The sequence below is a fragment of the Eublepharis macularius genome, chromosome 8 (assembly GCF_028583425.1).
Source record: "Eublepharis macularius isolate TG4126 chromosome 8, MPM_Emac_v1.0, whole genome shotgun sequence".
NCBI lineage: Eukaryota > Metazoa > Chordata > Lepidosauria > Squamata > Eublepharidae > Eublepharis > Eublepharis macularius.
In genome coordinates, this window is record NC_072797.1 from 56200449 (window position 1) to 56224869 (window position 24421).

The window sequence follows — 24421 nt, forward strand, 5'->3', positions numbered from 1 at the left end:
CTGCAGAGAAGATTAGCACATCAAGTACCAATCCATATGCAAAAGAACCTCCTCAGGATACAGTGAAGCCTCCCACCATTAGCATTCCACACCCTGGGAAACTCTTACAGGATGACTCAGCTCAACCCCACCCCTCCTGAGTAGATACAAATGACCTACATCTTTTCCACACTGTGACACTGAGAGATCTCTGTCTTTTGGTGCTACACCTCTGAAGATGCCAGCCACAGCTGCTGGCGAAACGTCAGGAACTACAATGCCAAGACCACGGCAATACAGCCCGGAAAACCCACAACAACCATCATTCTCCGGCCGTGAAAGCCTTCGACAATATGTTATTATTATTCCCACAACAAACAACCTGTGAGGTGGGTGGGGCTGAGAGGGCTCCTAGAAGCTGAGACTGACCCAAGGTCTCCCAGCTGGCTTCAAGTGGAGGAGTGGGGAATCAAAACCGATTCTCCAGATTAGAGTCCCGCGCTCTTAACCACTACACCAAACCACTACACCAAAGTTCTACCCACTCCACATCTGGCCAGGCTGAGAGTAGTGCAATCTCAACACCTGACCCTTGTGGGGCTGCACCCAGTTCTTACTTTGATTATTTAACATATTAAATTAGAGAAAAATTATTTGAAATATAATAATTTTACTTCTTTTATGGTCTTGGATTTGTTATTATAAATTCTTACAATGTATATTATTAGTATAAATATGAAACAGTGACATGAAAAGTATACCTTAATTCCCCGAGAGGTCATCTTTGTGATTGATTTGAAATCTGAAACCATGAAGGCTACCAGATAGGTGCTCATTTTTACACTCATCTCAAAGTGGTCTTCAATGAGCCATTCCATTATATTTATCGATTTCACCTAAATTTAATAAAAACTCCATTATTTCTTTACCTCTGACTCAGAATTGCATGTGCTACACAAATACACATTACATTTTACAACTTCATAGCTAAGGGCTATGTACCATCTTTTAACACCCGCAAACCTATGCCTTTGATCCTGTATAGAATTTCCAAAGCCAAAAGGAAGACAGGATTTTTGCTGTTCTCCCCATGGCAGCCTAAAATGCTCCCTGAAACGCTGTTCCTAGGGGATGAGGAAATAAAATGGGTGGGAATCAGAGGTCTGCCATGGAAAGGGGAGCGTGTCAGCGAAAGTCACCCCTTACACCTATGGAAATTTAGGTGGGATCCAAGCAGTGGATATAAAAAACCTACTAGAAGTGAACTATACTAAATTTGGCCATGCCAAGTGATTTCTAACTTGGTTCCCACCAACATATTTTCTAATATATAGTTACTAATTTTCTAATATATAGTTACTTCTCGAGTTTTTGGAATACAATCTTAAAATGTCTTGAACTGAAAAGAAAAAAAACAGTGAACTTTGGTTTCCCTAACTTGCAAAGCACCAAACTCCTCCTGGGCAGCCATGTACCCTTGGCTTGGTCAAAGATGCAGATTGTCTTGTGTTTCTAGCCTCAGCAACTTCTCCCTTTCCTTGGAATTGAAACAAAGAGCATCTCTCTCTCCCAATGGGCTGGTCCCATCCCCATGGTAGCCATTTTGTCATGACACCCTCAATCCTTCCTCAGAATTCCAAAGCAGCCTATAGGCTCAACAATACTGGAAACTTCTATAGGAGAAGCTGGTTGCTCTCTACTTCTTATGCAACTGACGTAAGCCTTACAGCCTTCTACAGGAATTTTGATGTTATGTAAATGCCAAAAGTGAGTATCAAGCATAGTATCTGTTGTTTAAACTGGTAGTTTTCTTTTTAAAAGAAATTGTTACTTTTCCCCTATTTTATTCTGTTTTCCTGAACTGGGCACTTAAAAGTTTATACATACTAAAGGCATGTTAGATAGTCCATGATGTTTCTGTTCTCTTCTGATCTTAACAGAAAATCTAGCTTTGAATGCTGGTTCATCAAAGCAAGGGAAGGCCATTCGTGCAGCTGTTGGTTCAAATTGTGTTAATGCAAGCACCCTAGAGTTAAGAAAAAATAATGTTACTTTGATATAGACTGTACTCACAGAAGTATATTATAAATCACATAATGAACAGCTTATATTTTGTCATCAGGGGCAAATCAGAAACAATACTAAAAATCAAAAACATTTAGGCTGCATTCAGACATAACAATAATCCAACATGGTTCATAAGCTTACTAGGCTCATTCTGCCTACTCACTATCATTTCTTGTGCAGGGAGGTTTAAAATAAACTCCAATTACCAACAACACACAAATGCAGGTGTTTGAATCAGCTGGATTTAGTTTTGCCTGGACAAGCCAGGATTCTAAAACTGGATTAAAACCTGGTGTGGAATCACAGCTTGTGCGGAAAAGCTAGCTCCTGTTAACCTAGATGTTTTCATTGTATGTCACAGTAAGTGATTTTTTATCCAGGATTCCTTGCACTCCACATGAGGACAGGGTTGAGGTGCATACATAAGCACAAGGAACAAGTCAGATTCATGCACAATGTTGGCTTAATGTCACCTTACTTTGTCATCTGAATGCAGTCTTAGGTGTCATGTACCACCTTTTCTAACACTTACAACTGGAAAAACTGGTCCAAGAGTAGTTATCTAACACTGGATTTATTCTGATACTTTTCACATGTTCTCTTCATTCCTGGTTTCTATGTTTTAGAATAAGAAACATAAAACATTCTTGGCAAAGGAGAATTCTTGGAAATGAAGTTTTCTCTGATGTTGCATTCACCTTAGGTTTTTATAAATACTAGTATTCTAAAGTACTGAAGACTGGATTTTTGTCTCTTTCCACTAGTACAGAAGTACCATTTCCTGACACTATGCCACTGAGGAAAAGAGCACCAGGTGACCATATAACCTTAAATATAATAAAAGTAACCTTAATTTCAGAAAGGTATTTATAATTTTATCAAACACTGCCATCTTAAGACTGTCTACGTCTGCAGAAGTCAATGGGCTTAGAAGAGTGTAACTGTACTGTTAACAACTCTTATGTTTTAAAAACATAGAGAGTAGTTTTAAAAGATAAAGCAAACCAAGCCATCCATACCTTAATTCTGATAATAAATATAACATTAAACAATACTGGGAAAGGGTGGAGAGATGAGACTATATTTTCACAATAGGTACTTCTATAGCTTTTTGCATTTCCAGCATCTGCTTAGTGGATATCATAGTAACCCACAATTTTGCTGAAAGGTTAAAAAAAAATTGTGCTCCAAGGACTACTACACCAACCAATCAAATGCTAGTCTAAAAGACGACTTACCTTTCTTCTCCTTCTGGAGTTCTGTATGTACTTTTATAGAAGCCATGGAAATTGTCTGACAAATTAGCAAAATATTCAATAATAATAAAATAGTTGTTTCCAGCCTGCAGTGCTTCACCAGTAAGAAGTGCAATCTGTTCAAATGGTGGGTATTCTGAAACTGTCACTCCTTGCTTAGTATTAATACCTTCCATTTCTCCTTGAATGGCAGCTTTGGAAATGTGGAGATATTTGCTGTGCAGGATGATTGAACTGGTTTGTTGAAGTACTGAAATCTCTATTTTGGCAAATCCAGTAAAGGTAAGAGTGGTCAGGTTTGGATGAATAAGAAGGTCATAATGAACTGGAACAACATGTTTGGGAAGCCTCATTTTATTCCAAGGAAATGGTTTGCTTGAATAGCCTGTCTCATTATGGTGATCACAGCTCAACGGAATAGCAAGATTTAAAATACCTAGCAATAAGAATATTTTCACCATCTTCAAAGCGAAAGTCTGATCTCAAAACAGCAGCATGTCAGGTTATTCAGATGGTTATGATATTCTTGGATGCAAAGCTAGAACAAAATTTAAATCAAATTAATACAAATATAATTCTTGCTTTTCCTCACTAGCACTTCATTTATATTCTCATTGACATCTATGATTGGATCTCTAGATATATTTTTAAATTTTAGTCACAGGCGTTCCGATTTAGAGCAGGGCCACAGCACTGTGGAAGGAGTTGAGCTGTCTCATTTCCCTAGGAAAACCACACACCCTGAAGCTGCTATTAGCCCCTGAACAGAAAAAAGGCAGATGTTCATATCACAACTGTCTTTTCCCCCTACCAAAGTTGGTAACAGTTTGGGGGAATGGGGTGTCTGCATGAAATTGCCATGTGGAGAGTAAACTGTTTTTCTCAGCACCTTGGCTGCAGTTCAAATCATGCCCCACGAGGCTGCTTTTCAAGGTTACAGGGGTTGGCACTATTGCCAGTTATTTAATATCAATATCAAGCAGCTGAGCTCATCTTCAGTATTTTGGGCTGACGCCATCAATGTTCTGACAATACTCAGCTTCAGATTTCAATAACTAAGCTGCCCTTTCTGTATTGAACCAGGGCATGCAAACTGGGCAAGTGGATGGAAGTGAACAAACAATGCAGACAAAATAGAGATAATGTCACTGTTGTGGGAGGAACTGGTTGCCTGTGACAGATGGGATTGCTGTTACCGTTCTGAACCAAGCAAAGAGCGTAGAACAGCTTCTAGACCCAGGCCTGCTTTGTGAAAAACAGGGTAGAACTGCTGCTCCTAGACAGATATTTAGTAACTGACAGAGTACTTGGGTTGCCAATTGTTCTGAGAACCTATTCATTTAGGCCAGCCAGGCTATCCCTGCTGGACTGGACCTGGAAACCGCCTCTCTGTTCCTTGAAACTAGAAAGCACTTATTTCTACATGCACACGTTCTGGGAGTCTTCATCCCAAAAAGCACAGAGCAACTTGCATCACAATCTTTTATGTTCCTTTGTAACAAAAGAGTAATAGGGAACCAATAAACAAGTTACAACACAGCTTATCTCCAAATATCAGTGAGTGAACATTAACCCCAATGTTGCTATTTTACCCTTAAGCTTGGTATATTTCCTTAAAAGGGAAGATTGACAGCTACCTCACTATTGCCAACTTACTCTTGGGCCAAGTGTAAATGACTTGCTTTTGCACTTAAGCCTCCATTAATTTTGCAGGACACATGTCTGGGCCCCATGAGCAAGCAAAAGTCCACTAGATGCAGGGTCTCTGGCCAATTCCTGTACTGATCCCCAATCTAGCATGATGGTAACAAATTCAGTGGGACACAGACACAAGCACAGGGCACAGTGGGGCACAGTGGGGCACAGACAACCTTGTGCACCTTCTCCCAACACCTGTAACCTTCAAAGAGAACTGAAATATAGGTAGTCCTTGGTCCACCACACACAATGATTGCATAAGGAACCTGTTTATGGGGAAAGAGCCCTATAAAAATTTTAAATAAACAATATGCACAGTGAGGAACAATGAGTGCACAGGCCTGAGGCTCATTCCTATGGACCATTGTATGTATGTCAGCTGCCCACTCCTAAGAACAAGCAATACTGCTCTGCTGTCACCTCCCACATCAACAAGTTCCAGTAGATTAAAGGAAGGAAATAGATATTTTATTGTCAGTCAGTGGTACCAGAGACTGGTATTTTCTAAATGGGCTGGAACAGGGATCCCCAAACTTATTGAGCCTGCAGGCACATTTGGAATTCTGACACAGGGTGGTGGGTGCTAGCACAAAATGGCTGCCACAGCTTACCCTTAACCAGTGTGGAGGCAGCTTCTGTTAAAGCAATGTTTTAAAAATCTGCACAATCAAATCTCCAATGGCCAATCAGAAGCCATGCTTTCCAGTGCCATGCTGGGCTCCACCCACTTCCTAAAAACATTTGGGGGGGGAGGAAAGGTGTTGGTGGGTGCAATGGTGCCCATAGGCACCATGTTGCGAAACCCTGGGGAGAATTACAGGCTTTGTGGTGAAAGCCCCAGTGGGAACTGTTCGTATTTCTCACCGGCTAAGCAACCCAGCAGCGCAGGGAACCTGGGTCAGTGCTCCTGGTTTTCCAGTTTAAGCTGCCTGACAGATTACAACTAAACATGTGGACTGGACTAGCCCTGAATTGCCCCAGCATGTGGGACTCTCTTTGGCAGCTTCAGGGGAATCTTGTTTGAATACGGACGCTGGGTGAGAAGAGAAAGAGCAGTCCCACAAATAAGGGCCACCTGAAAGGATCTCAGAGAGTAGAGCTGGAAAGCTCCTCGAACTGCGACTCGCAGGTACAGATCCCCTTTAGTACCAAACCGGTGAAGGGCGGCGATTTGAGATGAGGCACCGGGCACAGCTTGCGGCCATCCGCTTCCCTCCTCCCCAGCATGTGCCCCACTGCCAAGATGTTGAAGCGGCCCCTGCTGCCCGTCCGAGGGAGGAGAGCGGTTTAACTTTGCCAGCCCAGGCCAGCGGAGCAACGTTGGCCTTGGCAGGATCTGCGAGGAGGGCCTCCGGGAAAAGCAAACCCGAAAGCCCAGCTCTGAACGCAGGCGGAACTCGCGAGGTTTGCCGACAGGGAGGGAACATTGCGCATGTTCTGGGACAGAAAATTCCGCGCTAGGTCCTACGAAGCCAGACCCATAGGGAGGCGACAGGGGTGAGGCGCCTAATCCCAAATTCTGTTGGGACTTGGAAAGCGGCCTTGAGATACAACCGAGAAACGCCGCCATAAACCCCAACCGAGCGGATCCTACTCTGAAGAGAGCGAGGGGATCCGGCCTTGCAGGGAAGGCGCAGCCGCCGGGGCCACTCTGAGCATGCGCAGTGGGTTGCGTATGCTGTTACGCTTCGCTCTTTCCTTTAATAACCGCCAACTGTTGGTCTCTTTTCCAGTCCGGGAGAGCTGGTACCTCTGCTTGCTCAGCTGCAGGACAGAAATCGACTGCACCAGCCCCTCTAGCTGTTCATAGCTCACCTGTGAGGCCGCCGCTCTTCTAAGCGCTTCCTCTGCGCCCAGCTCGGGAGTGAAAGCGAAAGCGAGGGAACAGACTGCGAGGGAGTCCCCCAAGCTCCTCGTCGCTCGCTGCCCTTAGCTCCTCTGCCTATTCGGCCCCTCTTTCTCCGCGCTGGCAACGCTGTGAGCTGAGCGTTCCGGCCAGCCTGCTTTCCTCGAACCCCCGCTGGAGGTCAACGAGGCATCTCCGAAACCGATTCTATCTATCTAATAGGTACAGAGATTCGTGCGGGCACACTCTGTCATGTGCACGCCGTTCTAGAGCATGGCCTCTCCAAATGTTTCTGTTGGGCTGGCAGAAGATTAGTTTCCTCTTACAACTTCGCTAGTTTTGAGTTTTGAAATGGAGAAGAGGGGGCAGGGTGAAAGCACAAGATAGATTTTTGTCTCGCAACACGGTGGTGTTAATCACTTCAGCTTCATACGTGATTTTTTTTATTAAAAGGGGAGTATAGAAATAAAGGGGGAAGGGGACAAACAAGACAAATATAAAGCTATGTGCTACAAGGATTCTTAAAATACAGAGTACAAAAATCATACCCTTTGTTGATATCAGGATAATAATTAAAATAATAATTAAGCCTTATTAGTATATATTTTCCCACATATATTACACATACGAAGTTCAAACCTATTTCTACTTACTATTTTGATAATAGAAAACTCATTTCATTATTCGACTTATCCTTTCCATTTTTAACACAGTTATTAACAATAACAATGTTTATTACTTAATATAACTAATTGTCACATCCTTTAAGAATATTGATATAAAGAACTATTAAAGATTCTGACCTATTTCTACTCCTTATCTTAAAAGATGAAAAAAGAAAAATCCTTATTTCCTCTCTGTTTATCATTACCTTTTACTTATACTTTGCTTAACAATAACAATATTAACTTTTTACCAATATTTCAATATTCTAGTCTATTCTACCAAATATCTTTATATAACTAATTATCTTATAATCAAATTATAAAATGTATCAATATGCAGTCATTTAGAGATTTACAGGACTAAAACATAAGTTTTATCCATAGGCAAAATATTTTCCCTGTTTCTCTTCAAAGTCTTTAATAGACTTTCTGTTTATGTAATTCTTCAGTTTTGCCCTCACTGCGTATTCTGACATTTTGTCCTTCCAAGTTTCTCTGGCTGGGCATTCTCCTTTTTTCCATTTGCTCACCATTACCACTCTTGCTGCCATCAACAAATACCCAACAACATAGTCTGAGATTTCATAGCAAAATTAATTTTCAAAATCTTCTGAATCTCTGTGCGCGCGTCTTTCCAGAATGTTTTGCTTTTTTTTACATATCCACTACATATGATAAAAAAACCATAGCTTCATATGTGATTTTTGATGCTTAAGGAGTATGGGTGCTGAATAGGAAGGAAAAGAATGGTCCTGTAGGTAGGGCCCAATTGAGAGAATCTTGGATAGCAGAGCTGGGGAAACTCGCCAAACTGAAACTCTCAGGTGCACACCCAGTTCACTATTTTTATTTATTTGTTTACATCATTTATAGTCCACCTTTCTCACTGATACTTTCAAGACAGATTTCACAAGAGTGTAACAATATGAGGAACAGCTGGGACATTCAATGAACAATGCAACAAGGTATGCAAATACAAAATTTGTAGTAATTTAAAAATGAACAGAAATTTGATACAGAGCCAAAACAATGCTGAAACAAAACATAAGTAATTAAACACGACATGTTAAACAGCACAGAAGCATATTTACTGCAACAAACAGTATACAGTAGTATAATCTATAGTCCCTATTTCTTTACCAATTTGAACCATTTCCTTAAAGTACAGTCCTATCCTTGTAAAAAAAAAAGCTATCCCAAATAATTTAGTTTTGCGCAGTTTGCAGAAAACCATGAGAGTGGGAGCTCCCCAGACCTCATCAGGCAGACTGTTCCTCAAAGTGGGGGCCACAACAGAGAATGCATGAGTATGGGAAGATGTTGATTTTGCCATTTACAGTGTGGTATTGCAGAAGGCCCTGTTCAGGTGAGCAAAATTGCTGTGGCAGAGCATAGGGAGAGAAGCAGTCCAGCAGATAGGTCATGAAGGACTTCATAAATAACAGCCAGTACCATGAACTGAGCCTGGTAACTGATGGGAAGCAAATGGAATGACTGCGGAATGGGAGTAATATGCATGCTCTGCTTAGCTTCTGATAACAATTGTGGTATGCTGCACCAACTGAAGTTGACTTCGAGGGAGACCTATATGGAATACATTACAATTGTCCGTTCTTGATGTTACCATGGTGTGTATCCAAGTGGCCAGATCAGCTGGGTCAGTGTTAGGAGCCATCTTCCAGGCTAGATTGAGTAAGAAGAAAGCTAGTATCAGAAACTGAGACACGAGTTCTGTGGAAGACATATACAGTGAAATCCTAAGAAGAATTACTTCAGTCTCAAGCCCATTGATTTCAGAGTTACTCCAGTCTTAAGTCCATTGATTTCAATGGGCTTAGGCTGGAGTAACTTTGCTTCAGGTTTCACTGATAGTCATATTAACTGTGAATAATTATAATTGTGAAGAATTATCCATTGTGCAATTTCAAACAGTACAAAGCATGATAATGTGTTTTAATAACAATAATAACATTTGATTTATATACTGCCCTTCAGGACAACTTAACACCCATTCAGAGCAGTTTACAAATTATGTTGTTGTTATCCCCCCAAACAATAATCACCCTGTGCGGTGGGTGGGGCTGAGAGAGGTCTGGAAGAGCTGTGACTGACCCAAGGTCACCCAGCTGGCTTCAACTGGAGGAGTGGGGAATCAAACCCGGTTCTCCAGATTAGAGTTCCACACTCTTAACCACTACACCAAACTGGCTCTCTGTGTCAGCTGTGTGTCTGCGAGGAAGATGTCTGTCTACAACGACAAAGGTGCAAATGGTAAGCATGCGCTTGAAACTAGGGGTGTGCAAGGCCTGCCTGTTTCGTTAAACCTGATTCGGTTTTAACTGAATCAGGAAACCGTTTCTGTATCCAGGGAATACCGAAACAGCAAGCCGATTCGGTATTCGCATTTCAGCTTGATTCGGCCATTGTTTTCAATGAGAAAACCTCCCGGCTTTCCGGGAGTCGGGGGGGGGGCATTTTCTGTCCAAACCACACCAAACTTGGTGGAGACCTCCTAACGCTCCTCTAACTACCCTCCAAGTTTCAGAAAGATTGGACTTTGGGGGGGCCATGTTATGCCCCCCCAAACAAGGTGCCCCCATCCTCCTACACTCTCCATGGTTCTCTATGGGGAAAAACAAATTATCTTTCTAGGTGGCTTGGGGTGGCATTTTGCAAGCAAAATGCAACCAACTTTCAGGGGACTTGCTCCCACCTGTCCTCCCACCCTCCACCGAGTTTCAGGCAGATTCTGCTTTGGGGAGCCATTTTACGGCCTCCCAAAGAAGGTGCCCATATCCACCTCCACACCACTATTCCCTATGGGGGAAATAAGAGAGGCTTGTCTGGCTAGGGGTGGCATTTTGCATGCAAAATGCGCCCAAACTTCAGAGGAACTCCTCCTACCTGTCCTCCCTCCCTCCACCAAGGCTCAAGCAGATCTCACTTTGAGGGGCCATTTTATGGCCTCCCAAAGAGGCTGCTCTTAGCCCCCCCTTTCTCCACTATTCCCTATGGGGGAAATAAGACAGGCTTGTCTGGCTCCCAAACTTCAGGGGCTCATCTACCACCTGTCCTCCCACCCTCTATCAAGGCCCAAGCTGATCCCACTTTGGGAGGCCATTTTATGGCCTCCCAAAGATGCTGCTCTTAGCCTCCCCTTTCGCCATTATTTCCTATGGGCGAAATAAGAGAGGCTTGTCTGGCTAGGGGTGGCATTTTGCATGCAAAATGCCCCCAAACTTCAGGGGCCCATCTCCTTCCTGTCCTCCCACCCTCCACCAAAGCTGATCCCACTTTGGGGGGCCATTTTATGCCCCCCCAAAGGTGGTTCTTCTGCCACACCACTTTGTCTTTCTACTGTGGGGAAGACTTCCACACCGCAGAAACACATGGGATTGGGGCTGCCAATGGCCACAGCCACAGTCCACCTGCACCCAAACTGCCAAATACCACACCCCCCTCCCCAAAACCTAACCTCCCCTGTCCTGTGGCCAGCCACTTTCTATTGATTCCTGTTATGGGAAAATCTCCCACAGCAGGAACTCACGGAATGTGGCATCTATGGCCACAGGAACAGCCCCCCTTTTAAATCTCTCCCCCCCCCCCAGCCCCACACTGACCCAAAGAAACCCTCCCCAACATTCCCACACTGGCCACTACCCCAGGAGCAGGCTGGCCAGCCACCCCCCATTGTTCCTTATGATGGGAACTTTTAAACTCTCTTTCCCAGGGCAATTATGCACAGCCCAGGGGTGCCACAATGGTGGGCACACTCCTGAGTGCAAGCTTGTCCCTGTGAAAGAGCACCTGAACCACAGACACCCTCCCCCAAATTCCCCCACCACCTACAGAGATGGCTGGCCGGCCAGCCCCATTGTTCCCTATGATGGGAACCAACTGCACAACAAAGAATAAAACACAAACACACACTGAATAAAGTTTTTTAAAAAATAGGTGGACTTCCGGTTTGGCTAATGGTGGGCTGATGCGGTCCAGGGAGCTGGACCGTCAATAGTGGCTGTTTTGGGCAGGCCAGGTGCTCAGATCACCGGCTGCCACTCCTCTCCAGGTAGGAGAGGAGCCAGAACGCTACAAGTTCCAGGGAGAGAGTGAGATCTCAGCGGGGGGGAGGGTCCAGGACGATGGATCTCCCACATCGCTTTGAGGTACTCTCGAAGAAGGATGAGCTAACATCTCTGCAGCACTCTCTGAGTCGTTGTTCGGCATAAGCCCGCCAGGATCCAAGCTTCAGAACCAGATTTGGCTTATTGGTAACGAATGAGGCAGCACGAAAGACCCAAACGGAACAAATGGAGGTAAAAGATCTTTATCTGGCTTTCGGATTTTAAAAGAGAAGGAAAATTTCTACTAAAAATGAAAATTTTGGACTGAGATGATAGAATAAGACAGGAGCAAGGCATCTTGAAGGAAGATTTGAAATTTGATAGATTATGAAGTGCAAAAGAAGAGAAAATAACTTTTGTTTATGCATACTTGTGGTTTGGAGAAAGATAGCTGGCTGTGAGAAAATGGGAGGAGGTGGAGGAATGGCTGAGTAAATATCGCGAGAGAACGGAATGCAAGAAGAACACCGAGAGGAACTGCCTAGAGAGGCCTGATTTGGAAAAGCAGGAAGAAGGAAGCAAAGCAGTAAAGAAGACCCTGAAGAAACAATGCGAGATATAGCAGCGAGAAGGCAAGAGGAAGTGGATATTCATTACTTTGAACTACCATAGAGTTGCCATAGAGACTCTCCGCCCAATATCTGGTGAGATTAAAATAATACGAATATTTAAAGCAAAAGATAAAGAAGATGTCGGGGGGGGGGAAGAAATCTAGTGTAAGCTTGAAGAGAGTGGAGAAGGAATGGCAGGCTGCTATGGGATCGGCTATAAGATCGCTGGGAGAAAAAGTTGCAGAGGGTCACAAAGCATTGATACAATTTATTTGGGAAATGAACGAAAGTCTAATTAAAAGTATTAAGGATACATTTAAAACAGAAGTGAAATCGAGAGATGAGGAGCAAGCAACTAGGCAGACAATGCAAGGAGAGGAGCAGGTGGCAGAAATCGACTACAAAACAGCAGGATGCAAGCAACAAAAACGCGAGGGGCGAGGAGAAATGGAGCAGTATTTGCACGAAGAATTGAATGAAGAGCTACCAGGATTTTTAAAGAATCAAGTGCAAGGATTAGCAACAAGCATGAAAGAGAGAACCATCCCCAGTTACTTCAAGCAGAAGAAGCTACCAAGTGATAGAAGAATTCAAGTGAAGAAGAAAGCCGGGAAAAGTAATATGAATACAAGGATCAAGTTACAAGTGGGAGTTACTTAAAAGACTAAGGCCACAGTTTAAAGTCTGAAGAGTCTATTTTTTACTTTTTAGAATTGGGATGTATGTTGTTTTTAAGATTAAAAGTTAATTGAAGAAATTAGTAAATTAAGATAAATTGAATAAGGGAAATGTAATGTATAGTTAATTAGGTAAATTGATACCAAATAAATTTATATATAAAATGGTAGAAGGAATTAAGAGGAAGGTTAAATTGTTAAAAGTTTTTTTAGACAAATGGAAAAATTGGGAAATGTAATGTAAAGTTAATTAGGCAAATTGATACTAAGTAAATTTATATACAAAATTGTAGAAGGAACTAAGAGAAAGGTTAAATTGTTAATTTTAAATTAAAGTGTTATAGAAGAGAATAAATTAAAGGATTGGGAAAACATTAAGGTAAATGTATGTTAAAAAAGGGAATTACAAATGAATGGCTTGCAGAAATTTACATGTGCAAAAGAAATATGTTTTGATGGCTTTTTGATAGTTTATTAATAGTTACAGAATTGTATTAAGAAATGGTAAGTTAGGATTTTTCCTCTAGTTAGTAGGGACAAATGAAAAGCAACATAGAACAAATGATAAGAAAATATGGGACCGTAGTGCTGTCGGGAGTCTGCACAGAAAAGGGGGGAGGGGGAGGGGTTGGGATGCATCTATGGATATAGGGGGGAATGTATTTGTAAGACATGAATGAACTGTATGTCAACCCATCCAATAAAATTGTTTTTTAAAAAAAGTTTTTTTAAAAATATTTTCTCACTTTCCAAGTACAAGTAGGCAAAGCATTGTGACACATTACACCAGCAGTCCCCCACACAGAAAAATAACACAACTCACTTAACATCAGAGAATCACAAAAACAATTCCTGTCAAAAACACACTATTTCTTTAACAGCTATAGGTTATACAGCAGGGGGGCACACCAAAGGGCATTCCAGTAGTATCTTACAAAAAAAATAACACAACTCACTTCACATTAAAGAATCACCCAAAACACAATTGCTGTCAAAAACACTTTATTTCTTTAACTGCTTTACGTTACACAGTAGGAGGGCACAACAGGGCATGAATGCAGTCTACTACACAAAATAACACAACTCACATCACTGTTTTTGACAGCAATTCTGTTTGGGTGATTCTCTGATGTGAAGTGAGTTGTGTTATTTTTGTGTAGTAGACTGCTTTTATGCCCTGTTGTGCCCTCCTACTGTGTAACCTAAAGCAGTTAAAGAAAGTGTTTTTAACAGCAATTGTGTTTTGGGTGATTCTTTAATGTGAAGTGAGTTGTGTTATTTTTGTGTAAGATACTGTTGGCATGCCCTTTGGTGGGCCCCCCTGCTGTGTTACCTAAAGCTGTTCAAGAAATAAAGTGTTTTTGACAGGAATTGTGTTTTTCTGATTCTTTAATGTGAAGTGAGATGTGTTATTTTTGTGTAGGGGGATGCTGGAATGCCCTTTGGTGTGCCCCCCTGCTGTATAACATATAGCTGTTAAAGAAATAGTGTGTTTTTGACAGGAATTATGTTTTTGTGATTCTCTGATGTTGAGTTGTGTTATTTTTCTGTGTGGGGGACTGCTGGTGTAATGTGTCACAATGCTTTGCCTACTTGTACTTTGAAAGTGAGAAAATATTTTTCAAAAAACTTTATTCAGTGTGTTTGTGTTTTATTCTTTGTTGTGCAGTTGGTTCCCATCATAGGGAACAAAGGTGGTGGGGGAATTTGGGGAAGGGTGTCTGTGGTTCAGGTGCTCTTTCACAGGGACAAGCTCGCACTCAGGAGTGTGCCCACCATTATGGCACCCTTGGGCTCTGCATAATTGCCCTGGGAAAGAGAGTTTAAAAGTTCCCATTGCAGGGAACAATGGGGGACGGCTGGCCAGCCTGCTCCTGGGGTAGTGGCCGGTGTGGGAATGTTGGGGAGGGTGTCTTTGGGTCAGTGTGTGGGGGGTGGATTTAAAAGGGGGGCTGTTCCTGTGGCCATAGATGCCACATTCCGTGAGTTCCTGCTGTGGGAGATTTTCCCATAACAGGAATCAATAGAAAGTGGCTGGCCACAGGACAGGGGAGGTTAGGTTTTGGGGAGGGGGTGTGGGGTATTTGGCAGTTTGGGTGCAGGTGGACTGTGGCTGTGGCCATTGGCAGCCCCAATCCCGGTGTGGAAGTCTTCCCCACAGTAGAAAGACAAAGTGGTGTGGCAGGAGAACCACCTTTGGGGGGGGCATAAAATGGCCCCCCAAAGTGGGATCAGCTTGGGCCTGGGTGGAGGGTGGGAGGACAGGTAGGAGATGGGCCCCTGAAGTTTGGGGGCATTTTGCATGCAAAATGCCACCCCTAGCCAGACAAGCCTCTCTTATTTCCCCCATAGGAATAGTGGTGTGGAGGTGGATATGGGCACCTTCTTTGGGAGGCCGTAAAATGGCTCCCCAAAGCAGAATCTGCCTGAAACTCGGTGGAGGGTGGGAGGACAGGTGGGAGCAAGTCCCCTGAAAGTTGGTTGCATTTTGCTTGCAACATGCCACCCCAAGCCACCTAGAAAAATAACTTGGTTTTCCCCATAGAGAACCATGGAGAGTGTAGGAGGATGGGGGCACCTTATTTTGGGGGGGCATAACATGGCCCCCCAAAGCTTTCTGAAACTTGGGGGTAGTTAGAGGAGAGTTAGAAGGTCTCCACCAAGTTTGGTGTGATTTGGACAGAAAATGGCCCCCCAGACTCCCAGAAAGCCGGGAGAAGGTTTTCTCATAGAAAACAATGGCTGAATCGTTTCGGCGATCTCTGTTTCAGTATTACCGAAATTTTTCGGTATTCAGAAAAAGTTTCGGTAATACTGAAAAAAACCGAAACGGCCCTGATTCGGTATTTTTAACCTAATCAGAATACCGAATTGCACACCCCTACTTGAGACCCACAGTTTGGCTGCAGTTCACCAGTATATGCCCACCATATGTTTTCACAGCCAGTTCTCTCCTTTAGATATTATGGTGTGTATTCTTGGTTCAGGAAGTGACACACAGAATAATCATGTCTGCTATATAAATTGACTCTCAGAGCAGCATCAAATGTAACATTCCTTTACAAAAATGTATTTCCTCATGGATCGTTATGTGCCCAAGTGGAAAAGTATATAATGTTAATTGCTACTTCCCTCAACAATATATCAACATGTGAATCACTATATTCCTTCCCTTGTGTTTTTCAGCTACTTTGTTTCCAAAGGGCAAAAAGATTATTGTTTCAGTCCACGCAACAAAATAGCAGAAAGCCTTCCCTAGGGCTGATACCCTGGGAGAGGTGGCATAAAAATTCCCTAAATAAAATAACATTCTGAGTCTGCTGTTATGTTTGCAGAATCCAGCTCCTGTTCTAAGAAGTGATTATTGCTATCAGTGTCAAAAATCTGACATGCCTGTTAGGCACAATATGTTTAAGTAGACACACATATTGACCAAGGCATCTCCATCTTTCCGCTCCTAAGAGGGTATGCATCTCTTGTGGCAAGTTGTGTGCAGATTTAACACAGCAAGATACAAGCTAAGTATACAGAGGCTCCTTGTACTTGCCATTTATTTATGTTTGTAGTCGACCTTTCTCACTGTAATAACCTACCTTTCTCAAAGTAGTTTATTGTGAGAAGTGCATTTGCACTTCAAGAGATTTGTTATTGACAGAGTAGCATGTACTATATGTTTAAGATGACTAGAGTTCTCATTATTTAAAAAGAATCCATGATATATGAATGTTTAGAACTATCTAACTTCAGTGTTATTATCTACTGCATTTGCACTGGATATGATAACCTTAAAATATTTGGCAGTCTGGAGAGGAAAACCATGGTCACTGAATTTTCCTGTTTTGAAGCCATATCAGATGGGTTCCTTGAACTTGATAATATCAGCATTGAATTTATGTGGGAAAGGGTGCAGGGTGTGGAGAAAGAAACAGGTCATGCACCGGAATCTATGCTTGCTCAGAAGTTTTATATTGATGTATGGAGTAGAAGGTGATGTTTCTACAGCACAATGCTTTAATAACTTCTCTTCCTATTTCTTGAAAAGCCACTTCTGAAGGTATCTGTGTCAACTTGTCCATCCTATAATCCATTCCTGGTATCTTTAGAATTCCAGTGCCAGGATACTAAGGTACAAGGGAAAGGATTTGGGCAACATCATTGCAACAAAATATAATTTCCATTTTCGACAATGGTAAGCTCTTTTTTGGAACAGACATGAATATTAGTTTCATAAATAATAAGATGTTAATAATTTACAAAGTAACTTGCAGCTTGCTGCCACAAGAGGTGGCTGTTTTCCCACTTCTTTAATTCTGCCATGTGACAAAACTGCAGAAAACAAAAGAATACATGAAAGAATTTGTGCTCCTTTTCTGTTAATGTACGCTTGATTTCAAGATAAACAATTGACTGGTTTAACTGCTTTTAAAATTTTCAATTATAAATAATGTTACAACTAAAAGGAAACCAAATGATTAAAGTTTTTGCTTCAGTACTTCAGAAAGTACTTCTTAATTTTTCTTGCTTTGGGCAAAGCCACAGGCTTCCAGATTTCATTACAAAAATGTCTAGCTTCCATTTTACAACTTCCGTTTACCTCCCCCCCCCCCATTACCTTTCTTGTGCATTCTACTAGTGGTTAAATGCTTCCTATTCCAGCACTTTATTACTGTATTCTTTCTCCTGAGCATGTAGTACATTCTAAAACTCTGAGAGAGGAAGTGTAGTTTCTGTGTCATATACAGGAACTAGGATTGCCTGGTCTCTGGCTTTGGCCCTGAGGCTCTAGTTTTGGACTTCATCATCAGGGCCTCTACATGTGGTGGCATGTTGAAATCTCAGGGCCATCAACTAGCCCCCACACCTTTTAAGACTTGTAAGCATGCTTCTTTGTGGTAGTTGCTGAAATGTAAATTGGAGGTGCAAGTCATTAACAGCTGAACTACATTTTACATTCAGCACATAGAGCCAAAACACACGTTAAGAACTACACGTGGTTGCGCACGTGTCCGCGCTCCCGTCTGTTTCGGCCCGCCCGTGGCTGTTTCAGAATTTCGGCGCGTGTCCTGCCCGCACCAGACCTGTGATTGTGTGTCCGCGTCTGCACGTGCCCCTCCTGACGACCAGCGAGTTCCCAGAACAGAGCGGCTATTTTTACCATCCCGGGGGCTGTGGACCTCTCAATGACTGCTAGATGGCGCTATTGCCTGCAGCTTGCGAGCGAGCAGGTGACGCGCAATGGACTGGTCCGGGGGCCTCCAACGCGGGCCTCAAAAGATTGGATGACTGTTTGGCTTCGTGTCAGAGATGGCCCCCCTGGCTCCCCCCCGCACTCCGGGATCTTGCCCGGCTGCCTGAGGGCTTCGAAGCGGGGCGGGGGGCCCTGTCCGTTGGTTGGTGCTTGTCCACTGGGGGAGGGCATGCCTTTGACAAACACAGGCAAACACAGACATGTCTTCACTTGGGGAGGGGGGAACATGTTTGTGAGAAACACACACGGGACTGTCCGAAATCCCAGGGCCCGCCCAGGGCTTGGGGGGAGTGCACGGGCGAGGTCTAAGACATGTCTGTCAAAAAAAATTTTCTTGCCAAAAATCCAGGGGCGCACTGCCCCTGGTGCCTCCGGGTGGACCCCATCACGGCTGCGTCTGGTTTTCCGTTCAGAGGCCCCAGGAATTAGGGGGGGCTTGATCAGCTCTTGACCTGCCGCATTGACCCGGTCGGTGTCTCCGATTCCCGCTTTTTCGGCTACGACCAACCAGCTTTCGGCCTCCGCGTGGTGCAACGCAATTGGCTGTGCAGTTGGTTTGCCCGCGCAAACCCCCGCAAACTCGTGAGGCTTCCCCTGCCGACCAGACGTGCCTCCGCCATCGTCGCAAAGCATGGCGGAGTGGGTGCCAAGCAACTGGCGTGAGGAGTGGGCGGAGCAGGCGGCCGCGGCCATGGAGGAAAAGGGGCTGACGGAGCACGAGCGGGAGGCGGCGGAGGAGACCATGGTGCCGTTCCGCCTGGAGTCGCTGTTCCCTGACCGTGTCGATCTCGCCCACACGGTCCGCAGGAACTTGACCGCTGTTGTGGAGGACATCGAGGTCGACATGGTGGAGAAGGAGTTTCTGGGCGAGCGACCACGAAGTAAGTCTTGTCAAGAAACGAGTGGGCGGCGGCCCCCGGAAGCTGTTCCTCGATGGGTGCAGTGTTCTGCAGCGGGCCCAGGAATGTTCCACCTTTGAACTCCAGGAGCTTGGGCAGCCCAAACTATATTCTCTGTTGGGCGGCCCAAGCTCTATTGCTCTATTCTCCTCTGAGGCCTAGCCTAGCGGCTTGCAAGCCGGCTCTGTTCTCCTCTGACGCCTAGCTGGCCAAAGGGGGACATTGGCCTACGGCCGCACAGCGCGGTTAGGAGCCACGGGATTCTAATCTGGAGAACCAGGTTTGAATCCCCACCCCTCCACTTGAAGCCAGCTGCATGGCCTTGGGTCAGTCACAGCTCTACCAGCTGGTATTTGGCTGGTCAGCACTCCAAAGTTAGGTTCTCCTCTGAGTTCTAGAAATCCTGTCTGCACCCAAGTGTCCCACAACCTAGAAAAGCATTTCTATTGATTTCAGTAGAAGCCGGGCTCAGTGCACAGTACATTGCCTGCATGGTTCTACCTCCTGAAGCAAGATAGAGAGCTTCCAGTGTTCAACCTTTTGTGTGCATTTTGCTATATAGGAAGTTCTGGAGTGTGGCATGCTATTTTAGCATCTACCATCTGAAGAATGTGATTGAGATCACAAGATTCTGCACTTTGGAAAGAGGTTAGGTAAAGGACTATGCAGCAGTACCAATGCAGGTTTTATATGTTTTTTATACACCCAACCTCCAAAAGGAGAACTTTTAAAGAGCTGATTTTTTTGTGCTTGCTCTTAACAGGATTGAATAAACTGTGAAATATTAAAATGATATCTAATGGTTATAATGATTATGGTCAGCAATTGATGGTGATACAGAAGTGAACATAAACAAAAGGTTGCAGCTCTGCTTGTCAGAGGCAATATTACATCAACAAACCGACTGTACAGCCGATTGTGTGGCGCCAGGCGCAGGCCGAGCTGCCAGAGAGCTGGGAAACACAGCGCTCATGTTTGAGGATGGTACGCACAGCTGGAAGGCTTGCTCTGTTCTCCACTGAGGCCTAGCTGGCCAAAGGGGGACATTGGCCTGCGGCCTCGCAGCGTGCCCGGGCAAGTTCCACTTCTATACTCTGGGTGCTGGGGATAGGTCAACAAAAGGTGCTGGCGAAGGCTACTGGTGGCTCTTGCCAGGGAGAAGGGACACACGGCTCGCATGTTTGGGGAGGGGCCGCACAGCTTGCGGGCTTGCTCCCTTCTCCTTTGAGGCCTAGCTGGCTAAAGGGGAGCATGGGCTGGGCCAGCAGCGTGCGCGGACACGTCCCAATATGACCAACAAGAGTCCAGCGGATATGCACGCTGTGTGTCCTGGTGCAGCCTGGAGCGGGGAACTGTCAGGGAGATGGGACGCACATAGCACTCATGGTTGGGGAGGGTCCACATAGCTTGCAGGCTTGCTCCTTTCTCCTCTCTAGGCCTAGCTGGCTAAAGCGGAGCATGGGCTTGGCCGGCAGCATGCCCGGGCAAGTTCCACTTTTGCACTCGGCATAGGTCGGGCGAGAAGCGTGTCCAGACAATTTTACGGTCAGTAGAGAAGCGGGCCCGGTCATCCCCCAATATGACAGAAGAGGTGCTGGGGAAGGCTGGGGGTGGCGATTGCCAGGGAGAAGGGACACACGGCTTGCAGGTTTGGGGATGGGCATCACCAATCGATTGAAATTCCTTAATCGTTACACCGCCTGTCTTTCAGCCAGTGACACCGAGCGACGGATGGAGGCTGTGGGGTTGGCCCATGAGAGAATCCAGGCACGCCGGGACCAGTTTTGGAGTAAGTGGCTAATGGCGGCCCACTGGGCGCTGCGAGGTCACTGTTGGGTCGACAGAGGGCGCCTAGATGGGGGCTTTGGTCGGTGTTTCCACAATGCTCAGTAGTATGGTTGGTCGGGGCAAAGACTGCTTATTGCATTCCAATTGGTTTCCCGCCAGCAGGCCCCACTGCGGGGAAGGAAGAGGAGGAGGAGGAGGAGGAGATTGACCTGCTGGATGGTGGGATGTCTCCTGCCGCCTTTCTCACGGCAACTCAGCGTGGAAGACCGCACGCACCCGAGCAACTCCGCGAAGAGCCTGGGACTTCGACCCCGCGTCCACCCTCGCCAAAAAGAGTGAGGGCATTCTCGCGTGTCCCGAGCTTTGCCCAGGTGCTTGGCCGTCGAAGGGGGGGGCCGTCTGGCTCGATGGACAGTTGAGTGAATGGACACAGGGGGCCTGGGGTTCCCGCCTGCCATGGTGAGCCCTGTCTGTCGGCAAAATAAAGCTTTGTTTAAACTTAACAGGCTCCGCACACTGAATACACATGTCCTGGATCCGGAAACGGGTTGCGCTTTGAGCAGGTCTGCATGTTTTGGGAACCCATTTTCTGGGATAGTCTTTAAACAGAAGGTGCTGGGGAAGCCTGGAGGGTGCTCTTGCCGGGGGGCTGGAACACACACACAACTTGGATTTGGGGGGAAGGGAGGCTGAGGTATAACGTTTTCTGGCTCAATATTGACACATGAGGTCCAGGGCACACCTGGGGGGTGATCTGGCCAAAGGGCCTGGAACCAGCACCCTGGATTTGGGCGGGGGGGGGGGAGGAACACAGATCTGGCAGGGCTGCTCCTTTCTCCGCTGGGCCATGGCTGGGAAGAGCCATGCACGGCCCTGCCGTGTCTCCACAGGCAGGGGAGGCCTGGAGCAAACCCTTTTCTGGCTCAATATTGACACATGAGGGGGGGCAGGGGGGTTTGGGGACTCCTTAGCCAAGTCTCCCCGAAGTGGCCTGTGTCCTCCATGTTGAGATCGGGGGGGGGCAGGGAGGGAGAAGCAGGACAGGACACAAGGAAGATTTGGAGAACAGAGGCCGCGGCTGGCCAGTCGTACAAATTCAATGAGAGGCTAGTGTTTTCTCACAGGAGTGATCTGAAGGACAAAAGAGAGGTCCCCAGGGCGCGGCCAGGGCATGCCTGTCGCGGAAACATGTGCAAATCTGGCCAAAGGGCCTGGAACCAGCACCCTGGATTTGGGCGGGGGGTGGGAAGGAACACAGATCTGGCAGGGTTGCTCCTTTCTCCTCCGGCCCATGGCTGGGAAGAGCCATGCAAGGCCCTGCCGTGTCTGCCCAGGCAGGGGAGGCCTGGAGCAAACCCCTTTCTGGCTCAATATTGACACATGAGGTCCAGGGCACACCTGGGGGGTGATCTGGCCAAAGGGCCTGGAACCAGCACCCTGGATTTGGGCGGGGGGGGGGGGGAAGGAACACAGATCTGGCAGGGCTGCTCCTTTCTCCGCTGGGCCATGGCTGGGAAGAGCCATGCACGGCCCTGCCGTGTCTCCACAGGCAGGGGAGGCCTGGAGCAAACCCCTTTCTGGCTCAATATTGACACATGAGGTCCAGGGCACACCTGGGGGGTGATCTGGCCAAAGGGCCTGGAACCAGCACCCTGGATTTGGGCGGGGGGGGGGAAGGAACACAGATCTGGCAGGGCTGCTCCTTTCTCCGCTGGGCCATGGCTGGGAAGAGCCATGCACGGCCCTGCCGTGTCTCCACAGGCAGGGGAGGCCTGGAGCAAACCCTTTTCTGGCTCAATATTGACACATGAGGGGGGGCAGGGGGGTTTGGGGACTCCTTAGCCAAGTCTCCCCGAAGTGGCCTGTGTCCTCCATGTTGAGATCGGGGGGGGGGCAGGGAGGGAGAAGCAGGACAGGACACAAGGAAGATTTGGAGAACAGAGGCCGCGGCTGGCCAGTCGTACAAATTCAATGAGAGGCTAGTGTTTTCTCGCAGGAGTGATCTGAAGGACAAAAGAGAGGTCCCCAGGGCGCGGCCAGGGCATGCCTGTCGCGGAAACATGTGCAAATCTGGCCAAAGGGCCTGGAACCAGCACCCTGGATTTGGGCGGGGGGTGGGAAGGAACACAGATCTGGCAGGGTTGCTCCTTTCTCCTCCGGCCCATGGCTGGGAAGAGCCATGCAAGGCCCTGCCGTGTCTCCCCAGGCAGGGGAGGCCTGGAGCAAACCCCTTTCTGGCTCAATATTGACACATGAGGTCCAGGGCACACCTGGGGGGTGATCTGGCCAAAGGGCCTGGAACCAGCACCCTGGATTTGGGCGGGGGGGGGGGGGAAGGAACACAGATCTGGCAGGGCTGCTCCTTTCTCCGCTGGGCCATGGCTGGGAAGAGCCATGCACGGCCCTGCCGTGTCTCCACAGGCAGGGGAGGCCTGGAGCAAACCCCTTTCTGGCTCAATATTGACACATGAGGTCCAGGGCACACCTGGGGGGTGATCTGGCCAAAGGGCCTGGAACCAGCACCCTGGATTTGGGCGGGGGGGGGGGGGAAGGAACACAGATCTGGCAGGGCTGCTCCTTTCTCCGCTGGGCCATGGCTGGGAAGAGCCATGCACGGCCCTGCCGTGTCTCCACAGGCAGGGGAGGCCTGGAGCAAACCCTTTTCTGGCTCAATATTGACACATGAGGGGGGGCAGGGGGGTTTGGGGACTCCTTAGCCAAGTCTCCCCGAAGTGGCCTGTGTCCTCCATGTTGAGATCGGGGGGGGGGGCAGGGAGGGAGAAGCAGGACAGGACACAAGGAAGATTTGGAGAACAGAGGCCGCGGCTGGCCAGTCGTACAAATTCAATGAGAGGCTAGTGTTTTCTCGCAGGAGTGATCTGAAGGACAAAAGAGAGGTCCCCAGGGCGCGGCCAGGGCATGCCTGTCGCGGAAACGTGCAAATCTGGCCAAAGGGCCTGGAACCAGCACCCTGGATTTGGGCGGGGGGTGGGAAGGAACACAGATCTGGCAGGGTTGCTCCTTTCTCCTCCGGCCCATGGCTGGGAAGAGCCATGCAAGGCCCTGCCGTGTCTCCCCAGGCAGGGGAGGCCTGGAGCAAACCCCTTTCTGGCTCAATATTGACACATGAGGTCCAGGGCACACCTGGGGGGTGATCTGGCCAAAGGGCCTGGAACCAGCACCCTGGATTTGGGCGGGGGGGGGAAGGAACACAGATCTGGCAGGGCTGCTCCTTTCTCCGCTGGGCCATGGCTGGGAAGAGCCATGCACGGCCCTGCCGTGTCTCCACAGGCAGGGGAGGCCTGGAGCAAACCCTTTTCTGGCTCAATATTGACACATGAGGGGGGGCAGGGGGGTTTGGGGACTCCTTAGCCAAGTCTCCCCGAAGTGGCCTGTGTCCTCCATGTTGAGATCGGGGGGGGGCAGGGAGGGAGAAGCAGGACAGGACACAAGGAAGATTTGGAGAACAGAGGCCGCGGCTGGCCAGTCGTACAAATTCAATGAGAGGCTAGTGTTTTCTCGCAGGAGTGATCTCGCAGGTCGCGCCCCCCCCCGGTCGGTGAAAAATTCATGGGGACACCGGCGGCCGCCAGCGCGGTTCCCACCCGTCGGTCTCAGCAGAC

The 24421-nt window shown here is 46.9% G+C and overlaps 1 protein-coding gene across 4 annotated transcripts in view; it reads right to left on the reverse strand.

The window, feature by feature from the left end:
* ERAP1 (endoplasmic reticulum aminopeptidase 1) overlaps nt 1–7062 on the reverse strand; it is a 38678-nt gene extending 31616 nt beyond the window's left edge. For 2 of the 4 annotated variants that reach the window (XR_008597511.1, XM_054986461.1), the window contains exons 1-4: nt 6816–7062; nt 3285–3840; nt 1867–2005; nt 741–875 (exon numbers count right to left, since the gene is read on the reverse strand). Coding sequence is in view for 3 of the 4 variants with exons in the window: in XM_054986461.1 (XP_054842436.1) it covers nt 741–875; nt 1867–2005; nt 3285–3763 (753 nt within the window). In the remaining variant the exon portion in view is untranslated. Of the gene's footprint in view, nt 1–740; nt 876–1866; nt 2006–3284; nt 3841–6075; nt 6273–6594 lie in introns of those variants that run through there. The other 2 variants (XM_054986462.1, XM_054986463.1) reach the window with 2 other exon arrangements.
* Nucleotides 7063–24421: the final 17359 nt, after the last annotated feature.